General features: G+C 38.2%; 1 protein-coding gene across 2 annotated transcripts; it reads left to right on the top strand.

The window, feature by feature from the left end:
* The first annotated feature begins 295 nt into the window (after positions 1-295).
* Positions 296-19,841, top strand: fam204a (family with sequence similarity 204 member A). 2 transcript variants are annotated; one of them, XM_078273369.1, is made up of 7 exons: positions 296-651; positions 906-990; positions 1,307-1,337; positions 1,929-2,031; positions 3,599-3,688; positions 16,973-17,082; positions 17,299-19,841. In XM_078273369.1, exons 1-7 carry the CDS (start codon positions 424-426, stop codon positions 17,348-17,350), a joined length of 699 nt encoding a protein of 232 aa, XP_078129495.1. In that variant the 5' UTR covers positions 296-423; the 3' UTR covers positions 17,351-19,841. The 2 variants fall into 2 exon arrangements, with proteins under 2 accessions (XP_078129495.1, XP_078129494.1); XM_078273368.1 differs by having other exon boundaries at positions 1,926-2,031.
* Positions 19,842-21,472: the final 1,631 nt, after the last annotated feature.

The raw sequence follows: 21,472 nt of genomic DNA, 5'->3' as shown, positions 1-21,472 counted from the left end.
AAAGACTAGCTTTAGACGGCTATAACTCTTTACTTTTATTCTACGTGTCTATTCTGAGCTATAAATGTCACTATAACGGTCAACTTTACACCATAAAACCTCGCTGCCAACCTAAAAAACTAAATCAAACCCTTAACTGTTAAACGTTGTTCTTACCAAAACAGCCAATAAGCGCTTTTGTCTCGCCCTCGTGCTCCGCTGCTTAGCCTTTATAACTACAGTTTTGATTGGATCATGTGCTCAACATTGCTAGCTATCAGCCAATCGGTGCTCTCTCATCGGAAACGTCACAATGTTTACCCGGAAATGAGAGCCTGGTCCAACAGCTGCTGTCAAACTCTATAATTTACCCATTTCTGACCGTTTTTTGTCTAACTAAATGATATATTACCGTATAATCTGACCGTCAAATACTGACTCAGAATGTACACTGGACTCTTGCCCAAAGGTTTAACCGAAGACGACCTCAGTCCAGATGACGAAGAGGATGATGTTGAAGAGAAGAGGGAGGTTGAGAATTGCGAGATCTCTGCTGAAAGGTTGAGCTCCGGCGGGGAAAACACAGGCTCAGTTCTGGAGGCACAGTCGACTCACACTGGCAGTGATTCCCTGACATGCAGTATGCCTGGTATATCACAGGAAATGTGGCAAGTATGTTGACTTGGTTAGCATTCATTCTGTGAAAAGCTAGCTGTTTTGTACCTGTGGTGTTGTTGTCTTAAGTGCTAATTCTAAAAACAAACACGTTTACAATAACAGTTGCAATACATTTACAATTTAATGGAAATAAAAGGTTTAAAAAAAAACGTTTGACCATATGTGTATCATAACACAATATGTGTACAGCAGAGGTAAATAAAGGCTCGTGGTGCCCTGTGAATTCAGTTTGTGTGTGTGTGTTTAAGAAATTCCAGGATCTACGGAAAAAGAAGGACGAAATGAAGACAGTGAAGGTCCCAAGAAGAAGAAAAAGACGACGACTCAAGAAAGGTGTCCATAATAATATAATGAAAATGTAATGCTTGTTGATGTTGAGCCACAATGGTTGCCTCTGTTAGTGTGTGTTTTGCCTAGTCCAGTGGGCAAAATTATTTGAATGTCTTTATGACAAAAGGAGAGCAAAATACGTAGTAATAATAATAATAACACTCTCGTCTCACCCATATTACCTTTTAGGCCGCCCTCTTAATACTGTATATAACCTTATTGGCCCACCTATAGTTGAAGACTTCTGTTTAGCTGATGCTAATTTGTATCAAAGTATCTTACAAACCTTTTTACCTGTGTCTCTTATGTCAATCAACAGGAACAGAGAGTGAGGAACCCACAGAGACAAGGTACTAAATTATGATGTCCAACCAGAGAAATGAATTGAACAGAAGATTCAGGTAGTTCTTCTTATGCAACTGTGGCAAATGTGTAGCGTGAAGTACGTGAATGCAGCCAAATCTTAGATGTTGACCAGCACTTTATCACGCAATGATAACATTATTTAACAGAAATACAAGCAGACATGTAATGGACGTTGGACGATCTAACACAAACAAGTACGTTTACTGCGAAGCTGATTCTAACAACTAATTGACAGGAATAATCCAATGGCTAAAATAAAAAAATAAATATGGTATGCTTTAGAAAATGGCAGTATATGTGATTTAACTTATAGTCAAGTAGTTATTTGCTAAATCACCTTTATGTCAGCAAGTTCTGAGCATCAACCAGTGTAGCATCATACAGTAGCTGTATTGTGTTGAGGGAATGGTTATGAGGCAGAATGTGCCAACAGTGTTACCATGCTGTGTGGTAGACACTCATCATAGATTTCAGCATAGCGATGGAAATAGAGTAGGATGGACAGCACTAGTTTGCCTTATCACAGTGCTGCGCTACATGTAATGAACATTAACACATATTTTCTCTGTCAGCAGAGAGCGTCAGGAGGATCGGGAGAAGCACTGGGATGAGCTTAAGCAGCATTTTGGTGTAAATGATCGATTTCATCCCCCTGCATGTTCCAAACCCCCTCCGCAGGTAACAAAGACTCCTGCCTTCCAACTTATCTGCTGAGGTTTAATACTGTGTCAGTCGTAGCTGTTAGTAACACCTTCCCATCTTTTGTGTTTCCGTGCCACTGTATCCTCTCATTGTTTTATATGATATGACATATGGATTAGAAGAATCCTTACACTAACTCAACCTGACACTGAGATGAATATTAAGGATTATGTTTAGCTACATTTAGTGATAAGATTAGGATGAATCTCCTTCTTGTGTGCTTGAGATTGAAGTGAAATGTAGGTTTTTCCTCCGTAAGAAACCTAATGAAAATCTGAATTTTGCCTGACAAAAGAAGAGAGGGTTAGAGCACCTGATACAGCCTCTGTGACTGCAGCTAGAACATTTAAATGAATGGTTAGATAATAAATGGGCATGTACCACTGCTGATGAGGAATTCATCATTGAAAGAAATTATAACTTTCTTTCATTCGGATGCATTTCTGCACTTAAAAGATGAATGAACATTTTATGCAAAGGCTTGCAAATTGCCAATGAAGCAAAAATATTTGCAAGCTTGATGAACATTATAGCTGACCCAGTGAATGGCAACTGTTCTCATTTCAATTTGAAATCCTTTAATGATTATTTTGGAGTATTTTGTGCTTAATTTATCTCCGAGCAGCATAAAATTGAGTTTTTGCTGATTTTTAGCCTCATTTTAAAAAGGGCAACTATGAAAGGATAAAAGAAATGATTAACCAGCTGAATGAAACAGAACTTGTCACATCAACATAATGAGGGGCTCCTTTATCCCTCAAATGCAGTTCCTTGTAATTAATATATCATTTTTTTTTGTTGAAGAAAAGCTGTCATAGCAGCCAGATGTCATTAATTCATCTGCTAACAGCATTTCTTTAGTGACCTTTAAAACATGTTTCACGGTTCATAAAGGATGATGGTCCGTCAGTTATAGTTTTGTTAGTGAGATACAATAGATGATAATTGAGATCACAAGTCAGGTTTTATCAGTGTCAGCTCCAGTTTATCTGCAGAATAATAAACTATATAAAGCAAAATCAAGACCAAGCAACTAACAGAGCAAATTGTGATACTACTTCTGCGTTTTTAAGCCTGATGGTATCGTCGGTGTACTTTTACAGTTGAGTCAAAGTTCTCAAACAATACATCAGAGGAGACACAGAACTGCAGCCTCTTTCCAGTGTATTTCTTTTTGCATGATGACATTTTGGGGGCTGAAGAAATCTGGTGCTCCGCTTCTTCAGATAGGCTCATCACAGCAGAACTGCCTTGCCATCAGTAACCGGGGGCCTCTCTGCACCCCCTTCTGCTTAGGCCTGTAATGGAAATGTGTAATTAAAGAGTCACATTTATGTTTGGTAATCTCCTGTAGCATTTCTAAGATTTCCCCACTAATATCCAATCAAAAAGGTTTTCATTTGTGAAGGGAAATCTACATATTTGTAGTAATAGCAATCATATTAAAAATAAGGCCCTGGGGACTTTTGAAGTTACTCTTTGATTTTTTTTTTTCTTCAAAAAAAAAGGAAAAATCTGAATTTCTTTCCCCCCTCTTCTGCAGTCCGGCCTAGAAAAGAGCATAGAGAGGGCCATAGCTGAAGGGGACATTGCAAAAGCGGAGGAGATGAGCGACAGACTCGCCACTCGAGAGGTACGTTGTGCTGATAAGAGATCTTTGGGGTGCTCCCGCTGTGACAAATCAGGCTAATGGATCCGTGGCCATTTCTGCTGGAAAGACATAGAGGAACAAAAACACACGCAGACACCCACCATTCAGTCCTGCAGCCCTTTTCCATTGAGTTAATGGAAAGCCCTCCTCTTAGTTTTGAAGTGCTGCAGTGTCTAAAGGACTTTTGGCTCTGCTTTTTAATGAAGGGTACATTGCTTTCAAGCCAACTGTTAAATCATTCTCCAGGTAAGAGTTTCATACCTTTGAAGTGTACATGTCTCTAAATGCAGTGCCTGAAGTTTTGTAACTAACCGCCTTGGCAGGCATCAAGGATCAAGTGGTTCGAAACTAATTTAGCATAAAATGTAGCCCACACACACACATAATTGTGGTTAAAAAGACATACAGCTGCGATGGTACTTCTCCACTGGGAAAACTGCTGTACTTTTGAGCATCAAAGTAAAACTTCTTTGTTTCATGATGCATGTTGCTTACAGCATCCCATAAGCTTTTTTTATTTTGTAATAATAGCAACACAAACATGTATGACACTGTAGGCTCAGATTTCATTGTCGGTTCTGGATTGCAATAGAGTTGCAACGTAGGCGGGACTTCTGGTTTAGAAAATATTTCTCAACATGGAAACCTAGGAGTCTCCCATATAATGTAATGCTCCTAGTTTAGCATGGTGGACAGTTCTAAATACTACAATACCAATAAGCCTGTATCGCTGATGCTATAGGGAAGCCAAAATTGACCAAGACTCAAAAAGTGAATTCATTTAAAGGAATAGTTCAACATTTTGGGAAATATGCTTTTTCACTTTCTGGCAGAGAGATGAGAAAATAAATAACCACTCTTATGTCTGTACGCTGAATATAAAGCTAGAGGCAGCAGCCAGTTAGCTTAGTTTAGCATAAAGACTGACAACAGGAGGAAATAGCTAGTCTGGCTTAACAAAATCTGCCTAACAAAACCTCAAAAGCTAACCAATTAACACTTTATATCTTATTTATTTAGTTTTTTTTAATCAAAGAACCAGATATTTCTGACACCAGACTAGATGTGTCACCCAAAAAGATAATATTCTGCAAGAAATGACATCACAAAACTGAAGAACAGATCGTGTGTTTGCATGAGATTTCATTCCTGCCATTTTTTTTAATAATGTTAGTAAATCTTATAAACCTCACCCTCTTGAATAAATAAGTTGGCTGTAACAACAAGGGTCTGTGTTTAAAAATGAAGAAAAAAAAAAAGCAGTTGTACTATTCATTGAATTGGCATTACATGAGTGGCCCCGGTATCTCCAGTGTGTAATGGACATTAGTGTGCAGTATCAGAGCCCTTATACTCCCATCTTAACTGCTAGCAGAGTGGTCAAATATGGGGAAGTTAAATGAAAGCTCTTGTGAGTGGCACCTGCGCTGTGCTTTCAGAAAGCCTCTTAGAGCGCTGGTGGATTGGTTTTAGCCTGAGCCGAGGTTCTCGCCTCCCTGGCACCTGCCTTGCGTCTTGCCAGAAGCGTGATGGGACGTGACAGCATTTTGGCATTCACAGCTCATTGTTTAGCAGCGATAACTTCATTTCATGGGAGTGGAGTCAATTGACCATTTTGAAATCCCCGAAACGTAGGAGACGTAAATTTCTTTATCCTTCACTTTTGAATACAAAGAAAGGCATTGCCGAACACATGGGGAGTATGAAGAGAAGTGGCAGCTAAAAGGCAAAAAGTTTGAAGGATTCTGAATCAGTTAGAAATGATTATATCTTAAACGATGCAGCTTGTAATGCAGATAGCATTAAGACTGATGTTTATTTACAGCACTCCTGTTCACTTTTGACAGGATACGCTGTGACAAACATTTAGAGGATCAATAATCCCCGCTGTGGCCAGAATCAATTTCAAGGTTATAATTGAGTGGCTCATTTGGTATGGAATGGCTTAGATGTTTAATTTGTTTACGGTCATAACACCAAGACGTGATTGTGGCAGGCTTTTCACTGGAAGAATAGGAACAGGTTTTCTTTGCAAAAAATGCAAAAGCATTCCGACAGCTGTGAAGAACTAAAGAGGCCTGTTTGTCCCTCTAGGCATTGTTTTGTTAAGAAAACGCTAGTACATGTTGGATGACAATGTTTCAGTGTATTTTCATCCTCAATCTAACGGTTTCCCACTTATCTCCTCTAAGCAAAGGGAAATGGGAGGAAGATAGAGAGCTTGCTGTCAGAATCCCCCCTTTTATAAGACGAAAATGTTTGTTTCTGCTGTTTTGAGCTCCCTCAAATCAATTAATGATTTTAATTTGCTCCACTTTCTTCTTTTTTAATCTGAACATTAAAAAAATTGGTTTAAAAAAAACAGTTTTGAAGGCTCCTTACAAATTCTGAGATGTGTGTTCTTTCATCTATCAAACTTCTGAGACGTGCTACTCGGATATTGCAGGTTGAGGTTTTTTTTATTCTCATTACAGTTTTTAAATATTTCCCAAGGCTGTGAGTCTTTGTTTTAGATGAATTCATAAAGACATGCTTCGCTTCTATGTAAAAGTAATAACACCCCCGAAGATAGCGTTAAGAAATCACATCCCCTTTTAGGTAACAAAATATTGTCTACATTGCTTAGACAAAGCTCCCTAATGTATTCCTTTAAACTATGCAGATAGGGTTTCTTTTCTCTTGAAGATGTCTGTTGATCCTTCTCAGCCCGTTTAGATGTCTTTTCACAAGCCTTAGGAGACACAAAATGTAAAATGTAAAAACCTTCTCGCCTCTAAAGTAGTCGTCCTAGTAGTTCACTAGATCAAAAAGTGAAAGTCCTCAAATTAAGACGACTGAGGTTGGCATCCTTTGATTACTGCACATTATTTTACACAGCTGCAAGTTGCATATGGGCTAATTAATTCAGTAATTAGCATTACACGGAGTGACTGACACATATGCTATAAACGGCTCACAGCCTGACAGGAGGCTTGATAGCATCCAGCAGCTCATATTTGACAGATTGATTTTGCAGCTATTCCTTGTTAATGAGCCAGTGCAAAAAGCTGATAACTCATCAGGACTACAAAGCACAGTGGGGCTTCCTATGTCATCTTAAGTGTAGTATGACCTTTTAGGAAAATGTGTAATGTTTTGGTTCAGTATGTACACAAGACATAAGTACATAATCTCTTCTTTCTATTTCCTTCAGAAAAGTTTTATGGCTGTTTTTTAAAGCTGTAGTAGGTTCTGGGTAGCTCTGGTTAGCTGCTAAACTGTTTAGGATTTAGATCCAGTAGAACCATATCTATACATTTTGGCTAACTTTTGATTATACCAAGGAATATACTGTACATATGCTGCTCTCTAGTATGCCCAAACACATGTAAATAGTCTGGCACCAGGCCATTTAGGAATTTATATACAATGCATAACTTGCTATTTAATTCTTAACTTTAATGGCAATGTTTAACCATTTAATGCTTTAAAATGTCCTATACTTAAATAGTTATTTTATTGTAGTCAAAAATGTAATGTACTGTATCATCTTGTTTTGTACATTGTACTTATTTTGTCTGTAAGCAAGTATGTTGTTCCTTAGAAAGACATAATGAATTCTTGATTCTATCACAGCATATCCTGCAACTAATGTAAAACAAACGTATTGAAACTTATTTTAGACAGGCATTAGACTTCTGGACAATTTCTTAAAGCATAGAATTACATTACAACATTTGGACTAACAAAGCCTAGTCGTCAGCATAGAGAAAACAGTCACTATCAACTTCAGATTTAATATCATTTAGGCCTAGACATATTAGGAAGAGTAAGGGTCCTAGGATTGATCTTTGTGGAACTCCACAAGTGACCACTCCTAGATCAGATAAGGTTCCATTCATACATGCATATACATGTTGAATATGATTACATAGGTTTGATTTAAACCAACAAAGTGCTAGGTTATCGCACCTAATAGCCTCAAAAATTATTGCTTCAAAGGAAATGAGTTTCTGTTTCAAAGGTCTTTGGAAAGTCAATCAGAACAATGTGATTTTCTGGTCTTCATTCAGTGCTGTACCCTAAATCAAGATGACTGATACTGTACTTTGTACAGTACTTTCTTTGTCACACGAATTAACCCTCTCATTGTAGTATTTCATACAACATAATCCTTGCAACAAATAATTACTCCCTCATTCTTTTTTCTCTTTCTATAACAGAGCCACTGAGGTCTTTTGAAATTGTCAGGAGCTGTACTTTATATATAGTAAGTGGGCATATTTCACCACAAAAGACTGTCACGCCATGTTAGAGCTTACAGTTTCCCCATAGCACTCATCACAGCTATTAAAGTGGCATTACCACTTCAAAACAGAAACTCTTTTAGTCTGTAACAATAGGGGGTGTCAAGTCCATTTCATTACTTCCAGGAGCTAAAGAATATGAAAAATAAAAAGAGTTGCATGGCTGCTGGCCCCTCCTGAACCAACAGGAAAGAAGCAGGCTTGCAGATGGCATATAGAGAAACGTGTTCTAAAAGGCAGCTTTTATTTTCAGTCTATGCAGTGCAAAACAGCTAGGTGCTATCGAGGATCAGAATAATTCAGACATACCTGGTGTTCAACTTTTCAGACAGTTTTATAATATAAGGATCACCTTGTCTTATCTAGTTGGAGCTGTAAAGTTACATATTTTCCACCGTGCTGGTGCAGTCCCTCTCACAGCAGTCAGTTAGAAATGGGCCTTCTCTCAGATTATTAACTAGAGGTGTTGAAATTAATCAAATAAAAGATGCATCAAATCGTGGACATGGACGATGCTGCATCGATAATCGGCCGGGCCATAATCGATTATTTCTATTTACAATTTAATGTAGGCCAAACAACATTTCTGTTTACATATTATGTTATGTTTTGCACATTCAGGAAGTGCCATGTGGTCAGTGCTGTAGTTTTATGTATCCAATTTATTTAGTATTAGAGCACTGCAGAATGTTTTGTTTTTGAAGCTTGAAAAGCTATGAATTAAATATCCTATATGGCTTTATTGATATCAAATCGGGAGATCAGTGAAGATTCACACCTCTATTATTAACTCAAATGATGATCAAATGTATTACAATCTAGTGGATGTGTACTGCAATAAGTTGACCTCATAGTTTCTTCATAGAGCCTTGATTCACTGGCTACCATTTCCATCTAATAACTCAATCACTGGCTGTAATCCCAACACATTCTTACTCCCAACTAGTCACATACGGCCACTTGGACAGGACCCCTTGGCATTAGGTTTATAACGCTCTGGGTAACCCTTTGGTGTCATTTTTCCAACGTGCAGGGTTGGGTTAGGAAACAAAACTACTTGGTTAGGTTTAGGAAAAGAATATAGGTTTGGGTTCAAATAAAGTAATTAACAAAATAAAGTAGGCTTGTTACGTAACTTATGTACGTGACGTTTGTTAAGTACGTTAATTACGTAGGTTACAATAAGTCAACGTTGACTTTTGGTTTCACACGGGACACGACCAGAAGTGTCGCTCTTCATACTACGCCTTTGCGCACTTGAAAGCTCGGTGCATCAGATAAAGACACTAAAAGGTGCCTTGTGCATCGGTATCAGACGCTAAGGGACACTGATCAAGCTGCCATATTTGACAAGTTGGGAGTGAGAATGGGTTGGTAATCCAGTTAAGGTCTCATCAGGTTCACTGACGTTTCCTATCCAGCCCAGTAGTTTCCACTGGTGTTATGAATGAAACGGTTTACCTCTTTTTCTACTGTAGTAGAGATGTGTTCACTATTGAGGTAAAAGAACACACTGAAGGGCAATAAAGTTAACATAGACTGTGGCCAATGCTCCACTGTTGTCCGAAGTGCGGTCAAAATGCCACTTTTCAGCATACCGCTCTGGATATGATTACATGCACTCACTGTAAATGTTTTTTTCACACATACTGCATACATGTCAAAAGCACCTTCCTCAGAGAAACATGTTTAAGATGTCTGGCTTATTATATATTGCTTCAGCACAGCAACATCTTACATGACTCGAAAACATTGTTGTGAGAAGTCTTGACAATTTCAATCATCATTTCTGAGAAACCCAATAATGCTCTTGTCAGAGAAGAGAGACAAAGTGTAAAAGGCAGAGACACTTTCTGATGCTTTTTTGTCTTTCTTGTTTCGGACATTGTTCACAAAACAAAATAGTGAATAAATGGTATATTATAGTATAAAATCATACGTGTTTGTGTTGAGTTGTGCATAGTATTACTGGTCTTTCAGTGCCTGCGTTGTGTTGGATTGTTAACTGATGCCTGAAAGCCTCTGGGTCAACAACCCTAATCTAGCCTCATTTTTGACCAGTGGCTTCCTGTACTCTGGATGACCTCTCTTTAGACCCCGTTTTGAGCATGATTAACCTGATCAGTTTAAACAGTTTGAGAAGTGCTCCCTCCTAATAGTTAGATCACTTAATATACAATAATGAACATAATGAATATGTATTAACTCGAGCCATTTATTGTTTCTTTAGTGTTTGAACTTGCGGATGGTTATAATATCCCTCATTATGTTCCAGCTCGTATTTCAATAGAAGCAGCAGCTGAAAGTAAAGGTCCACTGTCCTTGAAATTTACCCTTTGGAAAGCCTCGCCTAAATGCTGTGAAACAAAGGTGTCGCGGCGTTTTGTCGGAGGAGACACGGTGGCTTAGTTGAAACAAAGAGCTGAACTAAGAGTGTTTCATGATATTTATGTTATTTATTTATGTGGGGTTTTTTTTTCTTCTCACCACCTTCTCCCTGCTATGCCCCGTGTTTGTAATCAGAAAAATTAATGAGCAGCGCTTTTGTGGAAAACGGCTTTATCAGATTTTGACTTCCCCCGCCCCACATCAAAGTAGGAGGCTGACTGTCTCCCCTGCAATCCCCCACCCCCACCGGTAACCCCAAAGAGAGTTTAGGGAAACTATCCCCTTTGTTCATTTTTCCTACAGCATAAGCAATTTATCACTGAATGAACTTTTATTGTATCTCTGGATGATTCACATTAAATTTTCGCCCATTAATTTTGAAATGGGTACTAAGCTTTTATCAAATGCCTGGGAATCTCATTTGGATTATTGTATTTCATTAATTACTTGATAGACAAAGCATACTTTTCAATGTAGATTTGTGTGCTGTTTAATTAATTAGCATGTTTTCTCTTTTAATTAAAGCCTTTTTTTTTAAATAAAGCCCACAGCAAAACACATATATAATTTGTTTGTAATTAGGCCTTAATTGGTGGTAGTGGAAGCTTAGCACCCTCGGTTTCTTTTTTTCATGATTGCCATTTTATTGCCAGTCACTCATTAATTAAACTGTTTTTTCTAATTAGCTAATAAAACTGTTGATGGCATGTTATTGTAAGTGTGAGTTCAAAGCTTGCTAATAAGCCTACCCTACTCAGAAGAAGCGAGATAATGGAATGTGCACAAAGCAGGCGAACTTTAGAGATTTAGTTTTTGTGTCTACTCCCTAAAGATGACATGTCATGTGCATCTAGTATCAGATTACTAATGGAGAAAAATGTAGACATGGCTGTTCTACTGTGCCTTCCCTTGAGTGGCTTTCTTTTTGCTTGCCATTTTGTTTTGTTTGTCAAAGTGGAGGCAAGATTATACAGAACACATTAAAAACAGTGTGGGAATGTAGCTACTGTACATGGAGGTGCGTGCTGTGATAGTTGGTGTGGCGGACTTAGCATTGCAATGGAAACAATGCTTTCATGTCATTCCTTGTTTAACAGTGATTTTATTGTTGCCGACTATATTGTCGAGTATTAAGGTAGCTGAAGTCATTCAGAGAAATACAAGTTACCATTAAACTCCTAAGCAGAGCTGCAATGATTAGTTGCATGATTAATAAATCAACTGAGCAGTGTTTGGATGTAACTAAGTACATTTACTAAAGTGCATACTTTACTACAAATGTGAAGTACTTTTATTATGCACATTTCTCTGAAATGTTCCAATTTATTATTTCATTTCATGCCACTTTTTGCTCCACTACATTTATTTACAGCTCTAGTTACTAGTTACTTCACATATTAATATTTCACATGCAAAACATATGATGGTCCTATAACATATGATGCGTAAACTTCCCAGTAGTATATTTGAGCTGACACAATTAGTTGATTAGTCGGTCGACAGAAAATAAATCTGCAACTATTTTGATGCCAAACATTTCATGGCTCCAGCTTCTTAAATGTAATATGAGGAGTTGCTCCTTTCCCTTATCCTAAATTGTCAAACAACGGATTTGGACTATTGGTTAGACAAAACATGCAATTTTATAAATGTCATATTTTGTCTCTAGGGAATTTGAATGGGCATTTCTCACTATTTAGTTAAGCAATTAATCGAGATAACAATGAGTAGACTAATCAGTAATACGAATCATTAGTTGAAACCCTATATACAGTAGTTAAAAATGAGCCTAACCAACTACAACAGTAAAGTGCTGCTTACACATTCATGCATCAGGAAGAATAATCTAAAGATACAAGATATAATAGTATGACACTCACAGGAGGCATTTGTATGCATTGAGTACTTTTATGTACTTTGTCTACTACATTTTTGCTAATAATACTAATGTACGTTTCGTTAAGTAACATTTTCCATACAGGACTTCTGCACGTAATAAGTATTTTTCACAGCGTGGTTTTGCTGTTTTTACTTAAGTAAAGAATCTTGATATTTCCTTCACCACTGCGATCAGCAACTATTTTGATAATCGATTTAGAGATTAAGGATTCTTTTAACCCTTGAGGTTATGTTGTGAATCACATCAATTGTCTTATGCAAAACCTGGAACTGGTTGATTTGCATTCTTTGTTTGTCTACTCCAGTCTATTCCTTCACTAAGTGAATGAAACTTTGTCTTCCTTTCTTTTGTAATGCGATATGGGTGGTATTGATTGACCTCTTGATCTCTGCAACACTGAGGCTTTGCAGCCAGAAACACATTTTTTCTTCCCGCTCTGCCTCAGTTTTGGAGAAATTATGCTGAAATAACACACAAGCTGCCTCATCTGATATTCATTCCTTTCTTATATAGCCCTGCTTTTCCAAAGTTGACTAAGGCCACATTATTTAGGCATTAAGGTAGTGTGATAAGGGAATTAGGCTGGTCATTAATCGTTTACACGTCAAATGCAGCAGAGCAGCTCGGGGAGGTGATTTAGTGAGGCAAAGCCATATAGCCCTTGTTAATCCACCTCTCACACGTTTTAATTGGAAGAGGCTTCCTGGATAGGGAATTTATGAATGGGTTTAAGGCCATTTCTTCCTTAAAGCCATCATTTATTTCTTATTGTTAGTAGGAGCTTTAACACTTTATCCACATGGAGATGTATTTTTCTCATCTTTCATTGAGCTATTGTCTTTTTGCACTTGCTGTTTAATTGCCACAGTGTGTTTTGTGAACCCTGCGCTGCTCATAAAGACTTCCTAATGCTTCTTTTATTTATCAAACACCTCAGAAATGATGCAATAGAACAGACACACAAATGAAAAACAGAGTGTGAAACTGTCATTAAGATAGACTTGGTTTCTGTATGGCTTATACAGCAGCAATGCAGAGTTCTTTTTTTTTTTTTTTTTTTTATTCAGGCCCCATGTTTGGGTCTCCACTTGAATCTCCATGACGACCCAAACATGAATGAACAGAAAACAGTACTATTGACTTAACCCTCCTAGTGGCCTTAAGCTGCTGCTGCTGCTGCTGCTGCTGCTGCAGTGCCAGCATTGTGCATGATGATTTTTTTTTTGCTCTCAAATCTTCCAAAGGTCAGAGTATTAATCCTCTGAATAAACCTTGTTTTTATCAGGGCTGTGCCCAGGCCACACAAGAGAGGCACAAGGCACAGAAACATGGCTGTGATGGACAACTAATTGTATATTAATATGTGGTGGAGTGGGAAGAATTGCCTTTTAGGAGCCACATAAACAAAGAATGCAGGAGGTTTTCCTGTCTCCTGCTTTTATTCCAGCTTTGTACTTTCATTCTTATTTTTCGCCAGCCTCTGATGTGAAAGGATTTGGCACTAAGATGCACACAAGGGGAGGGGGAAAAAAATCCTGAAAAGTGGATCAAAAAAGTAAATGAAAAATAATGTCATATTACTGAAAATATGAGAGGCTAATTTGTGCCGACTTTTTGCTAATTTTGTTCTCGCCACAGAAAGAGGAGCCGTCACCTGCTCGGCGCCACAGCGCTGACAGTGCCAGTGATCCATGAAATAAGCTGCCGCTGGCTTTGTTCAGATAAGAATGAACAAATCTGCACAATGTACTGCTCTCGGAATCTCATTTTCATACTTGCATGCAGGCTAAAAGAAATAAGCTGTTTGCAGGCTTGATTAATCAGACATTTGAGGGTTTTTTTTATTTATTTATTTTTGTCTCTTTGATCTGTTCTGTCTCCTAGGTAACTTGGGGGACATTAATGTTGAGCCCCAGTAAAGACAATCAGGGATTGTTGACTTAACTGATAAAAAGGGAAAAGAATGAAAGACCTTTAATGCTTTAAATATAGTAAATGCTATGTTGTGAATTTAAAAGAGGGGCATGGAAGTGGGTTTTAATTTTGCTTTTGGAATGTTTGGGAAGGTGTGTTTTCAAGACCTTTTAGCATTGCAAATGCAACCCCACAGGAGATCAGGGTAATGTGGGTAATCCTGGTGTAGAAAAAAAACAGGAAAAATCTCTGTCTGTAAATCTCCAAATGAAACCATTTAGCATCATGCAGTTTTATTTGATGTGGGTGTGTGTGTGTGTGTATGGGGGGGCTGTTCTCCAATTTGTCAACAATAAAATAAACATCTGATTTATAATCTCTGCGTGCATCACAGACACTCAAAAGCATTGGTCACCCACACCACCCCATCAAGGAGCAGGGGAAACCCTGGTGTTGACTGTATCTGCTCGCAAATCTCCTGCAAATGTAAGAGCAATCACCCGTTATAACTCTCTTTTAAGAGGGGGAAAACATGATTTGAGGAATTAAAAACCTATAAAATAGCAGGAGCTGGAGAGCTGTCATAGTATGTACGCTTCAGGTTATGCAGACGCTTTCACAAATCTTCCAGTGACTGTATAGCTGAATGCCTTGAGGGCCCAGCCGGAGCCCAGTACTTGCAGCCAGCCGAAGCCCTTATCTTAAATCCAAGCAAAGTACCATTAATCTTTTTGAAAGACCTTTATGGCTTTTAATGTATCCCAAATTAGAACATTTTACACCCTTGGTTCCTGAAATGTGGTGATAAAAAGCCTTTAGAGTTTAATTTTTCCTGCCTGCTCGCTCTGACCTGCTTAATCCCAGCATGCATTAGGAGATATTTTAGTTTCAGTCTTTCTAATAAAGTTTATCCCACTTAATTATAATTGAAACATTTTTTTTTTCCAGCAGGTCTTTTTTTTCCTTCTTTTTTTTTTTTTTTTTCAAGTGGCGAAGTGGTGGCACATTTCTTCATTACCTTAAGACTTTCTTCCCCCCCCCCCAGATTGTACTCTGAATATTACAGAGAATTACCCAAAGGTTTGGTGAAATTGTTCCAAGTTGTTTATCAAAGTTTGCCTTTGCTTGAATAACAAACTTATCTCAGGAGTGACAGAGGAGGCAGGATTTTTCTCTTTGTTTCCCGTGCTTCTGTGTGACTGGGGTTATTGGGATTATTCTGCTTCACAATACATACGTCTTCCCTGGGATTTGAATGTTTGCCTCTTGCAGTCACGGTCATTCTCTTCACTTGTGATTTCAGGGACTGCCTGCAGTACTCCAAACAGAAAGAAAAGTCTCTTTTACACTGGTGATCAGTGAAAAATGCCAGTGCAACATTTTTGAGACTCAGGGGAAAAAAAGGCCAAATGCGGAGCATTTTTTTTCTCATTGTTTATTTATTCCCTTATTTCATTTGCACATTAAACAAGAAAAAAATAAGTCATCAAAAGGAAACCATGCACAGGAGAGACTATAAGCCAGGAGCTTAAAATATGACTTCCTCTTAAAACACCTCAAACAAAAGGCAAAATAGATTAGAATAATTTTAATAAAACAGTGGTCTTGTAATTTATGAATCTATGGGGCACTTCCCCCCCCACACTCACACACACATATATCTGTACACATGCACATCGGTTGAGCCCTGTCATTTATACTGTATCTCTTTACCTTTACTATCTGGTATCTACATGGTAGATACCTCTACCATGATTATTGCCCAATGTGTTATGTGTTGCAGATTATAAACAGCTTGTAGGGCTGAATCTTTCAAGAAAAATACAAGAAGTACTTCTCAAATACTGGTTGTTTTTATTGATTAATCTGCCAATTATTTTCCCTAAATTAATTGTTTGGTCTAAAAAAATAGCGCTTAAAATGCCCATCACGTTTTTCAACAGCCCAAGGTGACGTCTTTAAATTGCTTGTTTTGACTGACCAACAGTCCCAAACCCACAGATATTCAATTTACTATCAAAGAATACGAAGAAAACCAGCAAATATTGATATTTGACAAAGACGGAATCAGTGACTTTATGGCCTAAACGAATCGATCATCAGCATATTCTGTTAACTTGGGAAAGCGACTAATTGTTTCAGCTTTAACGTCAGTTTCAGAAACAGGAAATGTAAATTTTAACAATAACAATTCAAAAGAACACATCATAAACCCCCCGATGTCTTAACGAGAGGAATTGCTTGTCGTATAACTGCAGTTGGAGAATAAAGAGCTAACAAACTGAACTTCTTAGTTTTTCGAGATACTGTGACAACAAAGCCAAAAAAATACACTTATTTAGTACATCATTATATGTTCATTACACATGTAAAATGTCCTGATATTACTCTTCACCTGTTTTACGTTTTTAATTTATATTTCCACATGCTGCTGCTTCATCTTGTTGCATCCTGTTTAACTTATCGATGTTGGTATACACAATGTGCAAATGTTTCTCTACTGTTGTAAATTGTTGGACATTTACTTTCTGTGACATACTATACGCTCTCAGCAGTCTGCATGTTAAACGTGTTCAGTTGTAGGGTAGCAGGACAGCATTCATGTGTCGTTGAACTCAGTAAGGGTTGTGCTGTGGTGTTGAGGAGGCAGCAGCAGCACAGGCAAGCAGACACACTGATGACAAGCCACCCTGACACATCCGTCAGAAGAGCTTTTTCTCGCCACAGACTGATTTCCATTCTCTAATGGGCCTCTCTCCTCTGTCTGCCTCTAAATAGCTGGCTGTGAAAATCGCTCAAGCCGCTGATTGCCGTGACTTTGTGCAACACAAACAGGAAGAGGAGGCTTTGAGGGCAGCGCAGAAAAGGAAGAACCAAATAGCCTGGGGGTAGGACGTCTCTCTCTGTCCTCATGTTTATGTTTGCCATCATATCTGCCACGTGTGACACTCGGGGCTCAAGTACAGTCAAGATAGAGCTACTGAAACCGGCATTAGCTGGACTTGTGAATGATAACTCACGCAGAGATTGAAGTTGACAGCTAGAATGTATTCATAAAGGGTTCAGTCATTTAATGTTTGATTTTTTTTTTTTCTGTGTTTCAGGTTTGAGGCTAAAAGACGATGGGAAACCAAAAGCAACATGGGCTTCATGTGACAAACACGGAGGAAAAGGAGAACGACTGTTGGGTTTTTTTGAAGTTAATTGGATAAAAGTAGTGTTTTTAATGGCAGGCTGATCCTGTTTCTTTTTATACTCTTTGTATATTTTGAAGACTTCTCAACAGCAGAGTGTGAGGGGGGGAGAGAGAGAGGAAAGGAAAAACCAATCCAAAGAGTACAAGAGAGAAAAAATGATGGAGCATTCAAATTAATTCCTAAGGCGCCCATTGGTGTCTGCATTGTGTTATTTTTCATTACATTTCAGTGATTTTAGCGTTCTGGCCTTTTTTTTTCTCTTCCCCCCTCTTCAAATTAAATCTGGTGTACATTACTGGATGATGCATTTATTTATTGCTGTAAAGTGGGTTAATCATGAAGGCGCTCTTTTCTTCTTCTGAGGAAGAGAAAGGAAAGATTAGGGCCCTAATGCAATGTACAGGATAATGTGCGATAGGATTTGGGAGAAGAAAATGAAATTTGGCTGCTGTAAACAGTTGTGAGCAGTTGTAAACAGGGAAGTTGAGTGAACGTTTTGGGGGTGGGGAAATTGGGGGGGTGAACATGAAACAGAGGCTTTGCTGTTGTCCCTCACCCATGCTGGGAGACATGCTATTGTTTCTCAGCCCGAACAAGAGGCACGCGCTGTTTCTCCAAGCCTACACTCGCCGCTCATTGTGTGATGAGCTCTCTTCAGCATCTGTAAACTCGATTCCTCTCGCTTTTACTTTGATCTTTTTTGGATCTGCAGCGTTTTCTTTCGCAGCTTCCTCGCGCGTCTCAAATGCTCATCCAGATTCCAGGAAGTGTTAATTGCAAACAGCACGCAAAAAAAAAAAAGCATGATAATTACTTTTATTCATAATGCTTGCTTATATTATTTTTTTTTTCCAACCATAGAAAATGATTGCTTTGCTTCAAGGTAATGAGAATTCAAATTAATCCCACCTAAGTTGTTTGCATTTCCCATATTTGGGCACTTTGTCCCTTGGTGAGGAGCAGTACTCTCTTAGCTCTGCTGTGTAGGCTGAAACAGGACATGGAAAAATGAACCGAACTTCAGAAATAAAAACGTTGTAGGCAATTATTATACAAAACACCTGAGCTGAAGAAACCTAGATATGAGATATGTGTATAAAAACAACAAAAACAATTGCTGAAATTTGAAAAATCGAGCTTTCCGTATCATTTTACATCCAAGCCAATCAAACGACTGTGTGTCTGAGAAGCTGTCAGTTGGTGAGAATTGGTGCTAATTAAACTATTAATTATCTCTGTAATGAGGCGCGAGTTAAAACTGTGTTAAGCACATCAAAGTACAACATGGGATTTCTTCACTTTGATGACTGCTATGAAAAATACATCTTGACTGAGGAGAGAGGAAACATCAGAGATGCTTTATTAACGAGACAAAAAGTAGTCATATTTTGGAGCCTTCAAAAGCTTTGGATAACTCCTCCAGAACAACGTGACGGTTTAATAGTCTGTTTTATTTAAAGGTGTGATTATTGCATATTTCCACATTGCACAACTTCTCAGAAATAAGAACTTTTCAAGGTTGTATCCGGTATTACATTTCTCAAGATCTTGCATTCAAAACAAACGGCAGAAAGCATATGTGAATATGTGTTTTCCATTATGTAAAAGCCATGTACTGTAGCCATTTTTTTTTATTTTTTTAAGCCAGTAGCTGTCAGTGAACTGATCCAAGAGCAGCGCAGCGCCGTATCAATAGCATCTCACTTTATTAATCTCTTGGAACACAGGGTAATGCCTTGAGCAGAGATGATACTGCTTTTAAGCTGGAAAATCCACTTTCCCCTCTCGTCGTGTTGAGGAGCTGTTTTCTACAGTCTGCTCCTGGAGGCCAATCTTAGCCCCTGACCTAGGCTGATTTGTTGTGAAACGCGGAGACAAATTCCTTGGGCACATGTCGAACCACTTCTAGGAAAAGTGTTTGTTGTGTAGTGTGTGGGGGTGTGGAGAGAAGAAAAAAAACGACAGCAACAATCCCATTAAATGGTTGGAAAGCTACTGTAGTATGAAAGGGAACACATGTTGCCGGTAAAACGACATCGGCACTATCACTTTCTGCTATCGCCGGCTAGAAGAGGATTAACTCGAAGGAAGGATCTCTGAGATGCAGCTGATAAAGGCAAGCAATGTTCTAAACAGCTCACACCTAACGCGACGTGTACATCAGACATGGTGATGTTGCTTTGTTTGTGCATTGTTCAGGTTTTTTGATAACATTTTAGCTGTGATGTCTTTTATCATGTAACTACAACTTGTTACACTTGAATTTTCCCTGCGTTGTAAATAAAGGTTTCAGTCAGTATTAGATTTATAAAATGTGTTACCTTCATAAGGGATAGGGCTGCAACTAGCGATTATTTTCATTATCAATAAATCTGCCAATTATTTTCTCGATTTCACGTTTGGTCTATAGAATGTCAGAAAATAGTAAAAAATAAAAAATGTCCATCCCAGTTTCTCAAAGTCCAAGGTGATATCTTTAAATGTCTTGTATTGTCAGTCCAAAACCCAAAGATATTCAGTTTATGATATAAAACAGAGAAAGGCAGGAAGTCTCTATATATTAGAGGCTGAAAACAGCATTTTCTGTGTGTGTGGGTGGTTTGTGTGTCAAACTGTGTGTTGGTGTGTGTCAGAAATATGAATGGTATATGTGGATTAGTGGGAATGAATGGTATATGTGGATGAGTGGGGAGGTGTGTATGTAAAAGTATGAGCATGCATGAGTGTGGTTTAATATCCTGTGGAGTAGAGGAATATTGTTACTAGTAGGAGTTGTAAAAAAAAAACCAGCATTTTCTGCCATTTTCGCATGAAATATTACTTTTACGATTAATCGAGCGTCAAAAGTTGGCGATTAGTTTTCTGTTGATCGACTAATCCTTGCAGCTCCAATAAGTAAATGTCACTTGTACCCACTGGAAAACTACAGAATGGTGGCCCTGAGGGGCAAAACAACATTAGATAAAACTTCAAAAAGAAAAAAAATATTTCGAATTGTGAAACATTGTCATGTTTTCAGTTTAAATGTTCTTTGTCTAATGTTGTGTTTTTTTTTTTATCTCGGGCCCATTGTAGAAAAAAAACTAAGAATGTTACTTTTCCTGTGTAATATCATGTAAATTACAAGCACATTTCACAACAGGTATATTTGCCCCCTTCTTTTCAAAGTAACATATTGTGGAAGCGACAGGCAGCGTGGATGTTGACTTATTCCTTGGCTGATTTAATGACCTGTTTAATTCTGGCACGTCTGAAGCCCTCTCAGATGTTTTGCAGTTTTAATTAGTGTAATCATCGCTCTTGAAAAAGGCCACAGGGTTGTTTAATGGGTCATGTTTGTCAAAATGCACAGAATCATGACACAAAAGATATGCCATTTATTCAGCGCTACAGTCTTCCAGTGATTATGCGTGTCACAATTGATAATTAGAGAAAGAAGTGATTCATCTGAAAGCCAAAATGAACCTCTGTGGTGTGAGGAAATTAGTTTGACAGTGTTTGGATGAGCGGTGTTTACACTGCAGTGTGGCGGTGTGGGAACACTTTACCACTCCAGTGTTGACTGGAGCAACGTGCGCACACTTACTGCTGTTACTGGACGGGAGAGTCAGGAGACTTTTGATGTGACATCTGGAGCAGCAATTGGATATTTTCAGTAATGGCTTCTCAACTTCTCATGAAATTATGAATATACTGTTTCATTCGGCAGGCTTTTTTCACATGATAAGCAGAGGTTATGGTTCCAATTTTCAGGCCGCAAAGTACAAAAGTGCTTTCCACAGTTTCCTCAAACTGTGGGAATTAGGTCAAGCTAACATTTACAATTTGATAAAGACTGTTTAAATGCACATCCTCCATAATTAAAACCCACCCTGTAGTGTGTGGGTTACTTATACGCCCTCTTAATTGTTTCTTAGTTGGAAACTGCTTGGAAAGCATCTATTTTAATCATTTAGCATAACTTATAGAACAAAAAAAGAAAAGAAAATTAACTTTCAATTAATTCTTCTTTTGCTATCGTGAAATAAAAACATTCCCAAGCAGAAATATGCTGAGCATGCACTCGTTATGCATTCATCTT

Source organism: Sander vitreus, chromosome 17 (genome assembly GCF_031162955.1).
Source record: "Sander vitreus isolate 19-12246 chromosome 17, sanVit1, whole genome shotgun sequence".
Lineage (NCBI taxonomy): Eukaryota > Metazoa > Chordata > Actinopteri > Perciformes > Percidae > Sander > Sander vitreus.
The sequence above is the reverse complement of the archived record's forward strand: the minus strand, read 5'-3'. Positions and strand labels throughout refer to the sequence as shown.